The sequence below is a fragment of the Cibotium barometz genome, chromosome 2 (assembly GCF_041138505.1).
Source record: "Cibotium barometz isolate CiBa-2024 chromosome 2, ASM4113850v1, whole genome shotgun sequence".
NCBI classification, from domain to species: domain Eukaryota; kingdom Viridiplantae; phylum Streptophyta; class Polypodiopsida; order Cyatheales; family Cibotiaceae; genus Cibotium; species Cibotium barometz.
This window is the reverse complement of record NC_141047.1, coordinates 61790776-61806607: the sequence shown is the minus strand read 5'-3', so window position 1 is coordinate 61806607 and position 15832 is coordinate 61790776. Positions and strand designations below refer to the sequence as shown.

Genomic DNA, 15832 nt, shown 5'->3' with positions numbered 1-15832 from the left:
TTTCATGCAATTTCACTGAGTTGGCAGTTTCAGACTGTTTTCTGGCGCTTTGATGGTCTTCCAAGTGTTCAAATGCAATGAAACTTGGTAGGCAAGGGTTTTAGACCATGCCTAACATGCCCATAACTTCAAAAAGTCAGTTTGGTGAAGTTGCCAAAAATCGCGATTTTTGGCAAATCGACATTTTTTGCAACTTTCTGACCATGATACTTGGTGTGACCTATCCCCTATACATGTACATCAGGCCTAGGTAGTCAAAAGTCAAAATTGAACAGTTGCCAAAAATCGCGATTTTTGGCAGCTGCCCCCTTTTTTGCAACTTTTTGCTATCCAGAGTCTTCCCCCATGTTCATAGCATGTATACAAGCAATCAAGTTGGTATTTTGGCTCCTCACAACAACTGATTAATTCACCCAAATGAGTCCAACAAGCAACTATGCGGTTTATGGTCAATTTATGCAATTGTGGACTTCAATTTGTGTCAAAACTTCATTCCTATGTCATCCAAGACATGTACAATGTATGCAAGTGGTCTAGGTGCAGTTTGAAACTTATCTACCACAGCTGCCAAAAATCGCGATTTTTGGCAGATAGGTCAAATTTCTCAACTTTTTCAAGTGATTATGGCTCATTTGCTTTGTACATGACCATATGTATACACACACACTTTTTTGACCCAAACTGGAGTACTGCCAAAAATCGCGATTTTTGGCAGCAGAGTGTACAGACACACTTTTTGACTCTGAAACTTCCAGTACACTTTAGTCACATGTTCAATTAGTGTTTTGTGCCAAAAAATTCAATGTGTGGGTGGTTTTGACCTCCTGGACGCTTTTGAGCGTTTTTTTCGCCTTTATGGTCAAACGGGATTTGGATATGGTTTTCGATCCAATCCGCGGGTCCAATATGGCCTACTTACCCTACTCCTAGTGCAGAAATGAAAACATAATACAAAAGTGAAAGAAAAACACTAAACGATGCAAAAAACGCATCACTAAAAAGCTTTCTAATTCCTAAGTAATCATGCAAGAACGTAATGCGGACAATGTAACTCACATGTCACATCAACTCACATACACAACCTCACATAATCCTACCAAGGCCCTCGGACGTCCTCGACTCCTGGCTACCTCACCTACTCTAAATCTAAGAGGAAAAGGACTATCTAATCAAAGAGAATGACATATAGATTCTCTAGCTTAGGTTGGCGTTCCCCGGCAACGGCGCCAATGTTAGCGGCTCGCCGCGACGGACGATCTGGTATAGTTTACCGCGTACTAACATACTCTTGTCTCAATACACAGGGAAGCTACCCGGCTAGTGCATGGAAGCTACGTAGATTTGTCAGATCTACGAAATCTATATAACTCAAGATAAGCACACAGACGCAACTCTAATCACACATCTCTAACTCAATCAGGCGCTAACGACTCTCTTTGCCTAAAGCTAAAAGTGCGCACACAAAGGTCAAGACCAATGCGGAACGACACCAAACTTCATACACACACTCACGAGACACTAGGGAACACAATCGTGAAGTCAATTTTGGATTAGCACATAATTAGCGACTAATCACTTAATTAAAAACTAATCAAAAATTGATTTTGATTGACTGTAGACCGACTAGGAACTCGAGGGGATCACTCTAAAACAATCAGAAGCGAAATCGGACGGACAACAATCAAGCGATCAACAAGCAGATTAAGGTCGCTAATCTAGAGACTTGAAAACGCTTAAATGGACCCGAAATTACATCAAAATGTAGACATTTGGCAATGTAATCACTTACCATTGATTAGACTTGCATTAGCAATGGAAATCGTCGCGAGAATTGACGTTGAAATTGGTGGAAAATAGAGCGTACGCTTCAGCTTATCTTCTCTTCCCTTTAATTAAAAGTCCTCTCCAAAAACTAAGGATTTTGACCTTTATACTCACTTATGAGTGTCCGGTCAAAAACCTTTACAACTTGGACGCTCGCTTGGCTCCGACTACTCACCACTCATAGCCTAGGCTAATTCTAATTAACAATTACATCAATTAAGCGGTTTTTACACACAGGAAGTTAAGTCTCGGGAATGCCGTCTTTTATCTGTTCTTCGTATTTCTTGCATTCCTCATCATTGTTGACTTCACGGCATTGGACGCCGGCTCTTCTTAGCTTGAATTGACATTCTCCATGCGCCGTCGCACTCCAGGTCCACATCTTTACATTCCCGAAGTGTTCCCGCTTTTATCCGCACTTCCTCGCTTGTCGACTTTACTTATGCTTCTTCCGGGTTGTCACATCTTCGTATTTGCCACTTTCGCTCATCAATCTGCATTCGGTTGACTAGTTGTTGACTAGGCATTGACCAAGAGTTGACCAGGCGTTGACCCGATGCAACAGAGACCAAACACAAACTTCAAGACTTTTTATGCATCAAAAATATTCTCTCTTCCACGGCTTTAAGCTCCATTCCATGACCAAAGCTCCAACCTTCCAAAGTGCTCTTCCAAGTGCAAGTTATCTGCCGTCTTCAAACGGACATAACTCCTAGCACCAAGCTCCGAATGGAAATCCGAAACCACCTCCCTGTAGCCCATGACAAAGGCTATCACTTGCACCTATTTTCCACCATCTTGAACATCCTTTGACCTTTTGCATTTGAGCTCCAAGTGAGAGTACCTGTTCATCTGTCTCTCCCATATACAACCACATTTGGCACACATGTGTGCACCCAAGCCATTCACCATGTATCACACCTATACCTGGCACTCCCAGGCTCCTCCACTGTATCAACCAAGCAGCATAGATTATCCACATGCCATAACAAACTAGACAAGAACTTCAAACCCTGACCAAAATGAACCAGACCTAGACATACTCTAACCAACTGGGATTGGGCTTTATTCTGCTATCAAAAACCATGCAAGAGACACCATACTAGGGGCATAGACATGCCCATGCACCAACCAAAAGCTAAAACACTGTTTGCAAAAAAATCCTAACAACGTAGTGCTCAATACCTTCGTAGCCTTTTAGCAACTTGCTAGAAACTGATTAATACAAACTTGATCGAAGAGAATTGCTCTTCTAGAATGGTTTTCTCTTCCATTTTATTTGCCATGCATAGTCATCTCACTGCTCTAGAGTTTGTGGAGAGTTTGTGGTGATCTTTAGAAGGGGGGGTAATGTCACGTAGCCTGTAGTGGCATGTGGATTGCCCATAGTGCTGATTTAGCTCAACCAAACACATAGGCTATACACCGGAGTGTGTGTGGTGAAGGTGTCTGAATCAAGGGTGAGGGAGCCCAAGTCGGAATACCATGCGCGATCGAACAAGTGTGGGCAGGCAAGCCACCACTATATATGTCTTGGCCATGAGGTGTCATCCTCATTCTCATGTAGCTCTCTCTTAGAGAGCAATCCCTCTATGGTTGGGTGGTGACCACAAGCTCCTTACCCTCTTGCATTCATGCTCTGGAACCACTTTTGATGCCTACTCCACAAGTCTTATGCTTGTTGTATAGAACCTTCTTCCCCAAACTCACACACAGCAATAATTCATCCCATAAATTGCTAAAAACTTATATGCAAAACAATTTGAAAAATTAGAGACTTAGCTCTAATTCATTTTGGGGGAATTCATGTGCAAGAAGCGAAGTGAAAACCATCCTAGCTTTGATACCAATGTTACACCACTGTAATGCTACCATGGACTCCACCATAGCCAAAGAGGGTAAGGAGCTTGTGGTCACCATCCAACCGTAGAGGGCTTGCTCTCCAAGAGAGAGTTACATGAGAATGAGGATAACACCACATGGCCAGGATATATATAGTGGTGGCCTTCCTGCCCATACTAGTTTAGCCGCCCATGGTACTTAGACTCGGGTGCCCTCACCCCTAAACCCTGGACACCTTCACCACATGCACTCCAGTGTGTGGCCTACGTGTCCGATCAAGCTCAATCACCACTACGGGCAATTTGACGTGCCATTACAGGCTATGTGATACTTCGCCAATCCATTTGCCTGTGGGTAGTAGGGAGATATGATTTCTTGTGCACCACTTTGTAGAATGCAGTCATTTTTTGGATGACTTCGTTGATAAAGTGGCCTCTCGGATCACTTACCAATTTGATGGGGCATCAAAATTTGCAGAAGATATCCTTGTAGAAACGTTTTGCTACCATGGGCTGCATTGGGAAAACTATCATCAATGCCACTTGCAGGTTCTCTTAATTCAAGGCATGACAAATAATTTGCGACCAAGTGCTGGTTGCCTGGCCATCAAATTCAAATTCTTGTAAGAGTAATATCCATCTAGCTAATCTGCTAGTTAAGTGTTGTTGCTTGACTTTGCAAGCAAGGTGAGCTGGGCGCATGATCAATGGTAGGTGCATCTTTACCTGGTTGGCTGAGCTGCTTCCTTGAGAAATGTCAATGCCAACGTGGGGGAGGTCAAAAACCACATGGGAAACCACATAAGATCGCATGTCAAGCTGGCAGACCAGAACATTATACATGGGGTGGACATGAGAGCAGGGGGGCTACTACAAGCAACCTCATTCTCCCACAGGCAGCGCATCAGGCTTCAACCGGTTTTTCCTCAGCTCGCACACACAATCCAAGCCTCCTTCAGGTGCATACAGATTATATTAAGGCTCTCCAACCTGTAGAAAATAGCTAGGCGCAGCAGATATGCTACCAATTGCACTAGCCATCTCAACATTAGCACCATGAGAAAACCACATGAAGCAAGCCAACAACACTTGAAGATAGCCAAAATGCCATAAACAACGTGTAGCCATGATCCACTGGGTCCACCAACATCCTCCAAAACTAGCATGCTTTCGCCATGAAGATGGTGAGCTAAGTGCCTTTGAGGCTTCGCATCAAGATAGCCATCGGTTCCATGAATAAGACACTACCAAGACGTGTCATGCATAGCTCTTAGAGAGAGTCTAAGATCACACAACAACACAAAGAAGGCCACTGGGGGCTCCAAATGCCATATCAGTCTCCAAGGCAAACTGCCAGCATCACCAGAGCACCATAAGAGGTAAACAAAACATCAAAGCGAGGCATACGGCTCTCTAGAAACCTGGTACCACTCGTGTATGCGCAATGGCAAGACAAAAAAATGACATAGCCATCCAAACCCAAAAGTTGACTAGTATGTACATGGTCGTAGGCTCAAAGCTAGCATATCATATGCCTAAGCATCTGCAATGAGCTCAAGCAAGGGGGATTTTGCCTGGCAAAAAAACGCCTGACATAGTTTGCCAACCCCCCAGCCTGCATGACATTCATGTCATGCAGTAGACATCCAAAAATACTGAACATCCCCCTGGATCAAACGGCCATAGAGTAGTGGACCACACAAGCACATCCAAAGACGCATAAAACCCACCTGGGTCAAAATCGTAGTGTCCTGGTATCCATGCTGCATCTCAATGCTTTTCTGCTCATCCACATACGAAATCCCATGAGGGAACATGTCCCAAGACTCATGCACAAAGGCATCACACACCATAGCTCCTTCAGTATAAAAGCAACCCAAAAACGCCTTGGCCAAAGTCCACTTGACATGCATAACCTATTTCAAAGCTACACAAAGTAGCGTGTCCATTAAAACATTAGCACACATTTGTTGCATCATAACATTTACACCCTCTTTGCAGGTGGCCCTGTCCTCGGCCATACACACTAAACTAGCATAAGTGGTCTCGCATGTCATGCCAACCCCCCTTGCATCTTCTTTTGCAACATCCATAACTGCTATGGCCTCAACATCCATAGCATCAGGTCAATCCAAAGGATCATAAACATGCATAGAAGTAGGGTCTACTACCCCACCAACCACATGATCATCAATCTCCATCACATCGTCATGAACCTCTGCAAGGAAAAGTCAAGCGCATCCACAACATCATCCATAGAGAACCGTCTCATAGCCTGTAGCCTAGCAATGGCCTTTGTCACATTTGAATCCATACTAGCATCCATTTTAACCTGTGGTTCATCATCCTGCAAGCTTTCCACATCCCAAGTAGACATGTCACCTTTAGGGACAACCCCCTCATCACCATATACATCAAAAACATGGTCATCCACAAGATGGGATTCCTGCAAACATAAACTGCCATGCCCCTTGACACATGGAGGGATAGATTGCAAGCTACTAGCATCCATAAAATCATCATCACATGAGGAACTAGAGTCCTCGTCATCACTCGAGCTCGAATCATCGCCATCATAAGAATCTTTATCGCTCGCAAGATACGCATACAAAACCTGTCCAGTTGGCGACATAAGGTAGCTAACCATGTGTTGCACCTTCTTAAACTCCATGCATGCCATATCACATCCAATACGCAAAGGCAGGGTGCCAAGAAATAGAAAAACCTTTTCATTACCTATCAACACCACATCGTGATATTCTTCGAGTACCCAAATCAAAGCTTTAAATTCCCAATAATGAACCTGCACATCCTGTATCGTCTTCAATTGCAATTTCCTCACCTGCGGATTAGTGTCGAGAACCACACTCCTGATCTTCTTCATGGCGACGCCTGAAGATGCCAAGAATTATCCTCAGTGGGGGCACCAAAAAACATGAGAGGAAGGGAAAAGGGAAGAGAACTGCCTCTATAGCTGCCCTCCCCACAGTCTTGGAATCAAAGCACATGCAAAAGGGGGCACCACCGCCCTAAGCCGGAATGAAAACATACACACTCACCACCCACCCACACCAGCAAACACCACACGAAATAAAAAACACGTTGGTAGAACTCTCGGAATGGCCATACGAACCCTCTTTATTTACCAAGTACAAGAAATTATTGGATAGGAACATCAAACCTTCATTCTCTCCTCTCATATCTCCATGCTCACCACACCAAGCTTAGTGATCTCCTACACATAGCTGGGCAACCGCCCTTATTTGAAATCGCCCATGCGAAACCCCTCATAAGGAGCTTTCACAAAAAAAGACATTCCCTTTGGCTTCTCATACTCACAGGGAAAAAAAGGTCACATTTAAAGGTGTAGGAAGATATCCAGTACTCTTAGATGTGGAATGGAGCCTTAGAGAGAAGAAGAAAACCCTTTAGATCAACCTTTAGAAAGGAAAACAACTCCCCTTTTTGTCTGGTCCTTTCTGGTTCATCAATCGCGAGAGCTCTCTCTCTCCCTCACTAGAACTCTCTTGACTTAAACTCTCTCTCTTCCCGGTAATTTTACATTCTCTCTCCTTCTAGTGAGAGGAGAGGGCGGCTCTCCTTTAAGGGTTGGTGTAAGGAGGGCGGCAGATTTGAGGAGGACGTGGCTACGCATATGCAGGGCATCAGAAGATGGTAGTAAAGGGCAGTCGGGTGCATGAAGGGTAGCAGTCAAAGGCCATTAGACATACCATAAGACAAGCAGGTAGCCAATTGGAGCAGAGTAGCTATGGCATACAAGTGGGGTTGCACAATACACTGGCTGAGCACACAGTCGAATGTGTATGGCAGCTGGACAATATCATGGCCTGATCTGCGCATGATGGGATTAGTAGCCCGTGTGTGATGGGTGATGGCCAGTATAAGGAAGGCCTTGCAAGCAAGGTGAGCTGGGCGCATGATCAATGGTAGGTACATCTTTAACTGGTTGGCTGAGCTGCTTCCTTGAGAAATGTCAACGCCAACGTGGGGGAGGTCAAAAACCACATGGGAAACCACATAAGATCGCATGTCAAGCTGGCAGACCAGAACATTATGCATGGGGTGGACATGAGAGCTGGGGGGCTACTACAAGCAACCTCATTCTCCCACAGGCAGCGCATCAGGCTTCAACCAGTTTTTCCTCAGCTCGCACACACAATCCAAGCCTCCTTTAGGTGCATACAGATTATATTAAGGCTCTCCAACCTGTAGACAATAGCTAGGTGCAGCAGATAAGCTACCAATTGCACTAGCCATCTCAACTTTAGCACCATGAGAAACCACATGAAGGAATCCAACAACACTTGAAGATAGCCAAAACGCCATAAACAACGTGTAGCCATGCCACAAAGCATTCCTTTTCAACTGGTAATAGGAAATCCTTGTCGCCAATCTTCAGCTCTTTTAAGGTTTCCTGTGTAAACTTATGCCCAATTTTCTTTGGATCTCTGAGATTTGGTTGCATAGAGGCTTCATCCATCTTCTCCTTGCTTTCTGGCGGTAGGGGCAAAGCAACTAGGTTCACCTTCTTTGCAAGCGTTTTATACTTTGTATTAACACGAGCATCCATCTCACCATACATGTGTTTACATTCCATTTCCTCAAATTCTCAGATTACATCGTACATTCCCACAGACGACACTTTTACCATCTCATTCCCACCTTGCAAGCATGAGCTTTCCATGGCAGAAAGCTCACCCATAGTATCCACAAATGACACCTCATCAAGCACACCTGAAATAAACTCATCCTTCTCCAAAAGACCACACTCCTCAAAACCTTTTTGTACACTGGGTCCACCAACATCCTCCAACACTAGCATGCTTTCGCCATGAAGATGGTGAGCTAAGTGCCTTTGAGGCTTCGCATCAAGATAGCCATCGGTTCCATGAATAAGACACTACCAAGACGTGTCATGCATAGCTCTTAGAGAGAGTCTAAGATCACACAACAACACAAAGAAGGCCACTGGGGGCTCCAAATGCCATATCAGTCTCCAAGGCAAACTGCCAGCATCACCAGAACACCATAAGAGGTAAACAAAACATCAAAGCGAGGCATACGGCTCTCTAGAAACCTGGTACCACTCGTGTATGCGCAATGGCAAGACAAAAAAATGACATAGCCATCCAAACCCAAAAGCTGACTAGTATGTACATGGTCGTAGGCTCAAAGCTGGCATATCATATGCCTAAGCATTTGCAACGAGCTCAAGCTAGGGGGATTTTGCTTGGCAAAAAAACGCCTGACAACGTTGTCAGGCGTATTTTTGAGATGCATTTGTTAGCATTTGTACATAGAAAGGCATGGTGATGTTGAATAATGGATGCCCGTCTCGCTGCTGGGGTGCAGTACTTGGTGGGGCCCACTATGACTTTGGCACCCTTTGGTGACTTTTATGTGTGCATATGTACATACACATGCATGGTACATCAAATAAAGGTTTGCCCATTCTCCGGAGCCAGGTAGCTATGTGGGGCCCACATGTGTACAGGCGGGCCAGTGTGTGCATAGTATGTCGACTTTCACTATTATCGGTATTCATGTGATTTTATGCAATAATGAGGAGTTGTATAGCGTAAAACTTCTCGAGGAAGCTATCGACGGGCCCACTGCATGAGGTAAGCAGGTGCGTCAAATGGCATCTAGTGGCGTCAGGGTCAGATGGTGGGATCGAGTCGTGTGCGTTGTCACCAAAATTTGATTTTGGTGAGTTTTTAGCTTCAAAATGATTTTCTCTCTCTAGAACTGGCCCTTTCGGGGAGAGAAAATACCATGGAAGCAAGTGCAAGAGGCAGCAGGAAAGTGCATTGAGGCCACATGAGGGGCCCAGAGCATTATGCAAGCTGCAAAAGTGCCTAAGAAATCTTACCAGGACTTCACCATGCTTTACAAAAGTCAAAACGGGTAAGAAATGACCTCGAAACGGTAAAATTACGGCTAAAATATGGCTTACGGAGTGGGCACAGGGGCTGGAACCATGGGCAAGAGGGCCAAGGGGCTGGACAAGGGGCCAGAGGGGGGCCATGGGCACCCTCTGTGCATGGGAATCAGCCCCAAAAGGAGGCACCTCATTGTGGAGTGCTCCCCAAGTTAGGAAAAGCACATTCTCTCTCTAACTTTTGCTAAAGATAGGGAACCAGGTGCTTTTTGGAAACTCGTGTGCATGTTGGGGCCATATCTGGTAGTCCAGGGCTCAGTTTTGCATGCAGGTGGGTGGAGTTGAAAGCTCTCTTCATGCTCTTCAACTTCTTCCTCCATAGTTTCCTCTAGTTATGCTCATATACGGCAGTTCTCCTTCCAGGCTGCCTAGTAAGACTAAATTCTGCACTAGAGAATAGCAGAGTACAAAGTCCTCTAGAGAGGCTCTCCCCCTTTTCTCTGCAGGAACTACTAGTCCGTGTGGCTTGTGTTCCTTGAGAAGAGGGCAACGGAAACTACAGGTACACGGAGGAGATTACTGCTTGTGTGGATTGTGGAGTTCTTAGCCTCCACAGCCCTCTATGTGTAAGAGCTTCGTGTAAGCTAAAGAGGCCATGTAAGTATTAATTCACGGGTTCCGTGATCAAGTAATACAAGTCCTTTCGAGGGGGGTCGGCCTCATGAATCCGGCCCTCAATCTGTGTCGATTGTGTTAATTTTATTCATGTTTTTGCATATTTTCATGTGCATGATCATGGCTGTCATTATGGCGAATTTGCCTCTTGATTATGGATGTGTAGGCGCCTCAGTTTTGTCTTCACTGTGTGTGTGAGTGAGATTGATGTAGTTTCTTGTCTGTTATGCAAGAATTCATCACACACAAGTCACAATCGTGAAGTATGTGTGTATGAATCATTCTCTAAAAGTCTACGGAGTGCCGTGTGTGTATGCTCAAGTTCATGGTGAATCTATGCTGTGTAGATGCATGAAAAATTGCACACTAGTTTCGATGCTTGTCATGCATGCACCACACTTGTGGTGTATGTGTGTGCAACTCTCTCTCAATCTATTGCATGCCTTGTAGGCAAGATACGCTAGTTTAGACTAAGGGATAGCTTGATTATGTGTCTAAGATTGATTCCAATTTGCAGATTTTGTCTTGCAATTTGTTAACGATAATCATGCAACAGTTTCTCGGAACTAAAAAGTGCATTAAAATTAGACGCATAAAAGGAAGCGTGGTTTCATTGGTATCAGAGCTGTAGGTTTCTTCTTCTTTCTTAAGCAAAAGACGGTCTAGAAGTAGCTTTTGCGATGTTGTATGGTATGTAAGAAATAAGCTGTTGCGAAGTAGGGAAAATTCTTCTCTCCCTCTTCGTGAAGTTTACTTTCTAGCATCAAGACTCGCATATCAAGAAGCTTACTTATTGTTTTCCTTTCTCTCAGAAGTTAGAGCTAAGAAGATGGAAGAGCAGCATGAGGTATGGTGAATTTAAGGGAGGATGCAGGTTCTTCGGAGGGGACTCAAGCACTTCGGTACTTGGTTCAAAAGCTCCATGAAGCGCAGGCTAATCCCTTATTACAACCTATTGTGCAAGCGCTCATGGCAGCTGATCCAGCTGCTCCTTCCAATAACATGGAAAAGTGGCCCTCCCCAGAGCGGAATTCTCTTCCTGGTATGGAACAGTACAATGGAGCGTGTGACCGTGAGGATGTGTCCTCTGACGAGGCTCCTCGAAGAAGACGAGTCCCCCGCTCTCCTGTACGTCCTTCAAAGAGACGCCGTCCAAGCGCTAGTCCGGACTCCAGTTCTTCCGAGAGCAGGAATGGAGAGCGAGGAAGACATCGCCAGCGGCAAAGAAGGTCTCCCTCTCCTCCCTCAAGTCCTAGCTCTTCAGGGAACACAAGTGGATCCTCCGTTCCGACCATGACATCCTCTAAAAAGGCGGCCTCTGGAAAGAGACGCAAGGGGACTCACCATGCTTGGAAAAGAGCGCGAAAGTTGGAGAAATTCAAAGAAGGCGGGAAGAGTGTCACTTTTCTTTCTTATGACGGTGCCTATGGTAACACTGACAAAGTGCTGGGGTTCATACAACAATTTGATGAAGCTTTTGGGGGTGAAAGTTTCACCGAAAGCTCTAAGTTGCGTCATGTTGCCATGTACTTTCAAAAGAGTGCCCGTCAGTTGGTGGGCGAGTCTCCATACTCAAGGCATCGCTCCAAAGACTTGGAAGGAGTGCAGACAGGCAATCATGGCTCAGTTTCTTACTGAGAATGCCAAGGACGATGTCTTCACCTCTTGTAGAGGATTAAAGCTCGAGAAGGGTGAGTCGATGCAGAAATATGTTGACAAGTTTTGGGATTTACATCTCAAAGCAACTATTTTCAAAAAGATCGACTTTGCTGAGCAAAAGCAGCAATATTGTGCTGGACTCCCAGAGGACATGAAGACGTACGTGAATGCCCAAAAGCCGAAAACGATCTCAAAAGTTATCCATCATTCCTTGGTGGCGGCTAAAATCTTTCCCTCCAACAAAGTGGCTGTTAAGCCAATGGAAAAAGGGGACAAGATGCAACCCTCCGATCGCCCTCAAAAGGATCAGAAGGGTAACCAGGGCAAGAAGAAGGATAAAGGCGCGTTCAAAGGGCAAAACAAGCTTTCCCCCAAGGAGCTTGAAAGGTATAAGAAAGAGAATCGATGCTTCAAGTGTGGTGAACAGGGGCATAGCTATCGAGCTTGCCCGAAGGCCATGGCCAAGAAGGAGGCACCACAAGCTACACAGATTCTCTCCACTCTGACTGAGAACCCTAGAGCTTCTCAGTTATGCTATGTATGGGGGAAGATACGGGACCAAAGTGCTTTTATGCTATTAGATCCCGGATCTACGCATAATTTCATTTCAGTGGAGTTAGCCCAGCGCCTAGGCATAAAATATGATGATATGGGAGCACCATTGGAAGCTATGGGAGCCTTCAAAGGCTAGCAAGTTCCAGTCACCCCCTTGATTGGGAAGCTTAGGCTCCATATACAAAAGTACTCTGACACAGAGGAATTTTATGTGTCACCTCTTGAGCACGAGGATGTCATTTTAGGGGCCCCTTGGTTTCATCGCTTGTATGCGAAGATGAAATTCCCAGAAAGAACAGTCACTTTCACTCAGGGAATTCACTGTGCAAGCACAAAGTAAAGGAAACACTATTCCTCTTGTAAGTAATGATTCAATTAAGAAGGTAATAAAGAAATCACTTTTTGCGTATATGGTCTTTGTCAAGGACTCTCCACCTAATGTTGATGTTTCTTTATCTTCTAATGCAAATTAGAACAAGTGTTAAGTGTTAATGAATCACAAGAGTATGTGCAGGCACAGTGTGAAACTTTCCTATGAGAGTATAATGACTGTTTTAAGGATACGGTTCCTAATGAACTGCCCCCTAGTAGAGAGGAAGATGACCATAAGATAGAGCTTGTGCAGGGGAGTTCACCTCCCAACAGGCCGCCCTATAGGGTCTCCCGTGCTCAACAAATAAGAAGAGATCATGACACAAGTCAATGAGCTTCTTGAGAAAGGAATGGTCCGCCCTAGCTCATCACCCTTTTGTTCCCCTGTGCTATTAGTGCAAAAGAAAGATGGTTCATACCGTATGTGTGTGGACTATCGAGCACTAAACAAGACCACAATAAAGAACAGATTCCCAGTCCCCCGGATTGAGGACATCTTTGACAAGTTACAAGGTTCATCCTATTTCAATAGGATCGACCTAAAGAGTGGGTATCATCAGATCAGGATAGTTCCTGAGGATATCCACAAGACAGCGTTTTGAACGCAGTTTGGTTTGTATGAGTTCTTGGTGATGCCTTTCGGTCTCACCAATGCTCCCGCAACTTTTAATCGTCTTATGGATAGAATTTTTTGTAAATTTTGTGCTTTTACTGGTGTATTCTTTGATGATATAATTATTTATTCTAGGTCACTTGAAGAGCACAAGGAGCATTTGGCTCAAGTGCTTAATGAATTGCGTGCACATAAGCTTTATGTGAATAGCAAAAAGACTGAGTTCTTTTTGCAAGAGATTCGTTACCTGGGACACATTATCTCTAAGGAGGGTATCCGTATGGATCCCGAAAAGCTTAAGATAATAGATGAGTGGCCCCAGCCGATGAATCTACATGAGTTAAGAAGCTTTATAGGAATGTGTTCCTATTACAAGCGCTTCATAGAGAAGTTTTCTGTAATAGCTGGGCCTTTGCATGACTTGACCAAGAAGAAGGTTAAGTTTTCTGTAATAGCTGGGCCTTTGCATGACTTGACCAAGAAGAAGGTTAAGTTTCAATGGACTGCAAGGGAGAACACAGCCTTTAAGGAACTCAAAGCTAAGCTAATGTTGTAGCCACTTTTAGTGCTTCCTGACCTCACCAAGACATTTGAGGTGCATTGTGATGCATGTGGCGACAGCTTGGGCACTGTCCTTTCTCAAGAAGGGCATCCTGTAGCATATGAGAGTCGTCGCTTGTTTGCAGACACAAGAAAAGAGTCTGGGCATATATGAAAAGGAGTTACTTGCCGTAATTCATGCCTTGCAGACTTGCAAGTATTATCTGCTGGGAACGCCTTTCATTATTCGCACGGACCATCAAAGTATCAAGTACTTCATGAGACGCAAACGAAATTATCCGACAAACAAATGAGGTGGGCTAATTTCCTTTCGCAATTTCATTTTCATATTGCTCATGTTGCAGGTAAACAGAATGTAGTAGCTGACGCTCTATCTAGACGCCCAAGGTCTAACGCAATCTCTGTTGCATACAACCATGATTTGACAAGCATGGTTGGAAGGTATGCAGAAGACAGTGATTTTGCACAAGTTATAAGAGACCTTGAGAGCAATGTTGCACATGAACCATACTCTCTAAATGAAGGATTTCTATTACATGGCTCTCGGCTATGTATTATTAAAGATCTGAGAGAGAAGGTTATGTATGAGTCTCATGCTCCCCCTTATGCGGGGCATCGAGGAATTCAAGCTACTACTAATGCAATAGAAACATACTTCTATTGGCCCTCAATGAAAAAGGACATCCAGGAATATGTTACCCAATGCTTGGTATGTCAAAAGGTCAAGTATGACTGAGGGAAAGCGCCAGGGTTATTGCAACCCCTCCCAATTCCCAATGTTCCTTGGGAAAGTATAGTGATGGATTTTATCTTTGGGTTACCAAAGTCCATCCATGGGAATACAGGAATTTGGACCATTGTGGATCGCTTTAGTAAACAAGCACATTTTATACCTGTTAAAAAGACTATTAAAGCACACCACATGGCGACCTTATTCATTTCCCAGATATTCAAGTATCATGGATTGCCTACGTCAATAGTCTCAGATAGAGATCCCCGAATGACAAGTCTATTCTGGCAAGGACTATTTGAGACTCTTGGCACTAAGCTCAATTTCTCCTCGGCATATCATCCACAGACAGATGGCCAAAGTGAAATTGTAAATTCCACTCTACTTGATTTGTTGAAAAACTATGTGGGAGAGGTAGAAACCAAGAACCAATGGGAAAAGTATTTACCGTTAGTGGAGTATGCGTATAATAATACCATACACACGTCCACAGGTAAAGCTCCTTTTGAGATAATAGAGGGACGCCCAAAGCCTCCTCTTATCTTGAAAGTGAAAGATAATATTTTTGCTGCTGATGAGTATGTGCGAGACATACAAGATGCTTTCCAAAAGATAAGGGAAACAATACAAGCATCACAGCAAAAGCAGAAGAGGACTGCTGACAAGCATAGAAGGCCACTAGAATTCAAGGATGATGAATGGGTTTTACTCAAGTTCACAAAGGCTCGTTTAGAACTGGCCCTTCCGAGGAGAGAAAATACCATGGAAGCAAGTGCAAGAGGCAGCAGGAAAGTGCATTGAGGCCACATGAGGGGCCCAGAGAATGATGAAAGCTGCAAAAGTGCCTAAGAAATCTTACCAGGACTTCTCCATGCTTTACAAAAGTCAAAACGGGTAAGAAATGACCTCGAAACGGTAAAATTACGGCTAAAATATGGCTTACGGAGTGGGCACAGGGGCTGGAACCATGGGCAAGAGGGCCAAGGGGCTGGACAAGGGGCCAGAGGGGGGCCATGGGCACCCTCTGTGCACGAGAATCTGCCCCAAAAGGAGGCGCCTCATTGTGGAGTGCTCCCCAAGTTAGGAAAAGCACATTCTCT

The 15832-nt window shown here is 44.5% G+C and overlaps 1 protein-coding gene across 1 annotated transcript; it reads left to right on the top strand.

Annotated features, from left to right (window-relative positions):
* Positions 1-11941: 11941 nt before the first annotated feature.
* On the top strand, positions 11942-15533 carry LOC147641322 (uncharacterized). The gene is made up of 5 exons (XM_086812211.1): positions 11942-12288; positions 13577-13928; positions 14128-14245; positions 14347-14471; positions 14949-15533. The coding sequence occupies exons 1-5, from the start codon at positions 11942-11944 to the stop codon at positions 15531-15533; spliced, it is 1527 nt and encodes a 508-aa protein (XP_086668337.1).
* The last annotated feature ends 299 nt before the right edge of the window (positions 15534-15832 follow it).